Source organism: Oncorhynchus masou, unplaced genomic scaffold (genome assembly GCF_036934945.1).
Source record: "Oncorhynchus masou masou isolate Uvic2021 unplaced genomic scaffold, UVic_Omas_1.1 unplaced_scaffold_3398, whole genome shotgun sequence".
Taxonomy (NCBI): domain Eukaryota; kingdom Metazoa; phylum Chordata; class Actinopteri; order Salmoniformes; family Salmonidae; genus Oncorhynchus; species Oncorhynchus masou.
The window spans coordinates 15,973-20,943 of NW_027009809.1; the positions used below are offsets into that span (position 1 = coordinate 15,973).

Below are 4,971 nucleotides of genomic sequence, written 5' to 3' on the forward strand. Positions count from 1 at the left end.
ATTCATCTCCAAGACAAGGTGTCTCATCACTTGGGCCAAGCCTGTCACTTCTGACACCAATGTGACGGACTGGGGCTCAAACTATGCGCTTCACCTCCGTTATGCACGCTCGCACACACACGTGCGGTGCGCGTGCACGTGCACACACACACACACACACACACACACCATTGGAGGCTGGTATCACTTTGAAGTAGAGGAAGGCTCACTGTAATGACCGACTGGAATGAATGGAACTATAACCAAAAAATGTATGAACAACAAGTTCGAGGACAGTGAGATTTATTTGCACATGCCTCACTGTGAAGTCATCATAACAGCCGACAGCACCACGGTGACAAAGTGCTTGAGTTAAGTCAAAAGATTTTCTAGTTGGTGAGCTCCCTTGGGTCAGTCAGGATCAGTTCGCCACTGGAAACCAAATTAGACTTGATTCTGGTGGTCTTCTGGACTGCAGCAGGAATGTCTCTCCCTGGAAAAAAAAATATTTTATGTGGTCAGTTGCAGAGAGAGGGATGAGACTCAAACTATAGGGAAGGGTGGAAGGGATTGAAACTAGTTTCTGGAATGCAATGCAGCCTATCAGAGAAAAGTAACTCACTCTTTCTGTAGCATCTTGGTTCACAGCTGTCTCCATGGGATGGCAGACACACAGCTGTATTACAATGGATGAACACCTGCAAGAGACAGTACAGATTGGTTTTTAAATGCAATAAGTATCTAGCCAGATAATTACTACCCAAGAATAAATTAGAGGAGTTTCATATTTATGTAAACTATATGCTTTTATATTACTTATGTAATTGTAAGAAATAGGCCTACCAGAAAGTACCAATTGTGACCAAGCAAGCCGACACATTTTTGTTAAATCATTAATTACCAGTAATTAGTGGCAATAAATATCACAAATACTAATTGTAATAGGACAGTGAAAAGTGTTATCAAAAATCTAATGTAAGCATAAAGTATAGCACTTCTATTTCATGCATGAATTTAATAAACAGTGTTAGCATGATAATCAACAACATCAATGTAGTTGTTTCAAACCTCTTATTATAATTATGATTAATTTGAACTCTATGGTTCCAGTAGAATTAGAACACAGTCATACCCTCAGAATTAAATAGAACAATATCTGTAAATATGTAACATAAATGTATTTCTATGGTCATACCGTCTCCCTCAGGGGGGTCATAGACATTGGATCCACAAAGGTGAACATCTTAAGGACGAAGCGCCTGTAGTGGGTTGGGAAGGACAGACCCGAAGAGGGTCCCACATTGATGGGAGTGGTCAGGTAACGGTCATCCTGGTAAGGACATCTAATGATACGAACAGAGAGAGAGAGAGAGAGACAGAGAGACAGAGAGAGTGAGACGTAGACAGACAGACAGAGTCATGGTCAAGTGTCTGTCTGCGTCAGGGTTGGCATGCCGCATGCCATGTTACGACTCTCAATTTGCCGTTACCCCCTTTACACCAGCAACGGCAAATACATTGATCAAGGCTATGAGATGACACATTGGTTTTGATAATAAATAGTAATTTTTTAAAGTCAATAACTCCAAGACCTGCTAATATTTTCCTCATCTTCACAAGGAAGGGCAGAACAGTAATTGGACAAAACAGTTACTAAAATGTTTACTACTTCTACTACTACCTATTCAGATATTTACCCATCAATGAGAAGGTCCCACTGGGGCAGGCTGAGAGGGTTTGGGTTTGTGGTAGCCCAGCAGCGACCCAGGGTCAGCACAATGTTGGGATCTGTCCTCGCCAGGATGCGAACCTCAGTGTACACAGGATCCCTGAGGACCTTGGTGACAGGGTAGTCTGCCTCTGTGTAGTAAGAGGTGTAGGCCACTTCCTCTGTTTCAAAAGAGGAAAGATTCATTCATTCACCCATTTATTAATCCAACCAACCAATCAATGAATATAGTGCCACACACCTTCATTACATCCCTTGGTAAGGCATGTTCCGCTGCCGAGTCTGAGCTCAACTGTGAGGGGTCCAGGAGCTATGTCAGGATTTGGAGGAGGAACCGGCTTCACATCAATAACAACAGCCACAATGGTACTGCCCTTATATCTGCACTGGAATGTTAGACTGGGAAGAAATGGCGTGTGGTCAGACATCGTGAAGGTGTCTGAGAGACTTTAAAGCAGGACATGTAAGGTGATGACTAAAGATCCCATTGCTTATTTAACAATAAAAATTGTGTTCACTCCAGGGTCTTGTTAAAAGTTCCAACCAGGGGCCTCACTTATCAAAGGTGAATGCACACAAAAGAGACTCTAAACCTTGTGTTCGTTGGTTTTCCGATAAAGGTTGGCATTTATCCTTGTTGACAGGAAAGTGTGGGTATCTCCATGCAAATCTCTGACTGTGCGTACACAGAACTTAGAGCGGTTGATCAATTGTATTGCAAGCAAATATTCTTATTTTGAAGGAAATTAATGTGTACAGGAATTATAATAATGGTAGGCTAATAAGGACAGAGTTAATCATAACATTTATACATTTTTCATTGGTAATGTATGTTGCCCAATGTGTTTTTAAAAACTTTTATTATATAGGCCTAAATTATGTCTCTCCTATTCTCACGACTGGTTTATTCCCACTACACAACAAACAATAGCCTACCATTTATCCATTGCTCATTTAATAGCCAAATATGCTCGGAAGTAAAGACCGGTAGCCTATTTAAATTGGGTAGGCCACAGTATTGATAGGAATGCAACATCATAGCCTATTTAAATTCAGAGCCTATACCAAAGCAGGATAAGCCAAATATTTAACAACAATTCGTATTTTCACGAGTGCAAAAATATAGTATGGCTCTAATTTATCAATGAAAACATGAGTATGTGCTGCATTCGACAGTTGAATGATCCCAATAATTTGTTGCTCAAGCTAATCCTAGAATCTCCACGTACCCCAGAATTGTATGTATGCACGGTTGATAAATGAGGCCCCTGGCTCCATATATAGTACACAACAATTTAAAGTGATGGTTCCTTAGGATGTTGTTGTTTTTGTGTTGTTATTATATTTTTTTCTTTATATCACCTACTCATATTGGCTGTCCCTGGTGATGGAGCCAAAGGGGCCAACCCCCACTTGATATGAAGAGGACATCCTATTCTCATAGATAATAGTATCAGTTTCCTCCTGCAATAAACACAACTATGTTATACAGGTCATCTTTAAGAGGCAAAATCACTATAGCTTTGACAACGAGCTTTTGTCACAATGTGGCAGCATCTTTAAACCTGAATAAACAATCAGTGATATGATCATGATATGATCATTGTTGCAACCAATACAGAAGATGTGATCCAATTATTTGAAGGAGATAGGAGCTACTTCCCTGTACTGAGATGGAAGCCAGGCACAGGTGATACATACCGTCATGACAGTTCCACATTCAGTGACTTTAAACTGGTAGATGGCAAAGACAGAAGTTGTGCCAATAGCATGGCAGTGGGGTCCGTTTGTCCCCAGCAGGCTGATGGAGTCCAGTTCCAGGCTGGGCAGAGTGGCATCCCTGGCCACCACCACCACAAACTGGCCATCCTTGGTACACTGAACAGTCACTGGTGACAAAGAGCATAACAAAAACATGAACTTAGTGTCCTTGAGTAGATTGGAGCATGTTGGAACATGTTGATATTAAACTGCTTTGGATAAAAATTGTCCATATATAAGTGGAAGTGGAATCAGTGAGAGTTCAGAATACAATGATTTGTTTTCTGGTGAAGTGCGATAAACAAGTTTCTCTGAGGGGGCAGTACATAAAGTAAAACCGTACTGTTACAACATAGAGTTCTAGAGTAAAATGAGCATGGTCAAAAACATACCTGCTTTTCCGTAGAAGCACATCCGTCCATCAAAACAGCAGTTAATGGCATCACAATGGGCGGCAGTGATGTCAGGAAGTCCACACTGCACCTTGTGTTGGCTATCAACATCACAGCTCTGCTTTGAGCCTGGGTCAGAGGGGAATTTAGGCCTCTGAAGCGGCGTACCGGGTTGGACAGGCCACTGAGGGGGATGAACAGGCCACTGAGGGGGTTGGGCAGGCCTCGGAGGGGGTTGGGCAGGCCTCTGAGGGGGTTGGGCAGGTCTTTGAGGGGGTTGGGCAGGCCTCTGAGGGGGTTGGGCAGGCCACTGAGGGGGCTGGGCAGGCCTCTGAGGGGGTTGGCCAGGCCACTGCTGGGTTTGGGCAGGCCTCTGAGGGGGCTGGGCAGGCCTCTGAGGGGGCTGGGCAGGCCACTGAGGGGGCTGGGCAGGCCACTGAGGGGGCTGGGCAGGCCTCTGAGGGGGTTGAACAGGCTTCTCAGGGGGTTGGGCAGGCCATGACGCTGGTGTCTGGATGGGTGGCCACCCTGGTTTTTCCAAGTAAATCTGAGCATCACACAGCCAGCCAAGCGTGGCCACTGCCACTAGACAAACTGCACTCCACTTCATCGCAATGGCTTCGCTACAAGAACTAATCCGCAATGTTCACTGGATGCTGTGATGAGGATGAAGGAATTGCGGCCACCTTTATAACAGATGGAGCGTTGTTTACTTATTGGAAATCCGCCCCCTCTTTATCTGACCGTTCCTTTTCTGAGGGGTCAAGGTTTTAGCCAATCAAATGCCCTGGCTAATGTTCCTTTAGTAGCACACTATTCAAAACAGTTGTGTAACATTTGCGAACATCCAACATTTCGGTCATGGCCTTGAGAAAGGTCTTTGTGACCGACACATCATGTCATTGGAGGCTTTGCCAGTTCTGTCAGTATCTAATTCGATCCTAGTTGTTGTATGTGACAATATACATATATATTTATTTATATATTTATTTTGATAGTCAGAAACAATTCAAAATGATTTACACATTATAAATAGATAATTAGACAATTTTGTTTATATTACAGTTTCTTTCAATCACTTTGGTGCCATTTTCACAAGTATATAGTACA

General features: G+C 43.1%; 1 protein-coding gene across 1 annotated transcript; it reads right to left on the reverse strand.

Annotated features, from left to right (window-relative positions):
* Positions 1-265: 265 nt before the first annotated feature.
* Positions 266-4,506, reverse strand: LOC135534430 (zona pellucida sperm-binding protein 4-like). The gene is made up of 8 exons (XM_064961426.1): positions 3,862-4,506; positions 3,410-3,597; positions 3,075-3,172; positions 1,950-2,107; positions 1,677-1,869; positions 1,175-1,322; positions 602-677; positions 266-472 (listed from the first exon to the last, which is right to left on the reverse strand). Exons 1-8 carry the CDS (start codon positions 4,469-4,471, stop codon positions 369-371), a joined length of 1,575 nt encoding a protein of 524 aa, XP_064817498.1. The 5' UTR covers positions 4,472-4,506; the 3' UTR covers positions 266-368.
* Between the last annotated feature and the right edge of the window lie 465 nt (positions 4,507-4,971).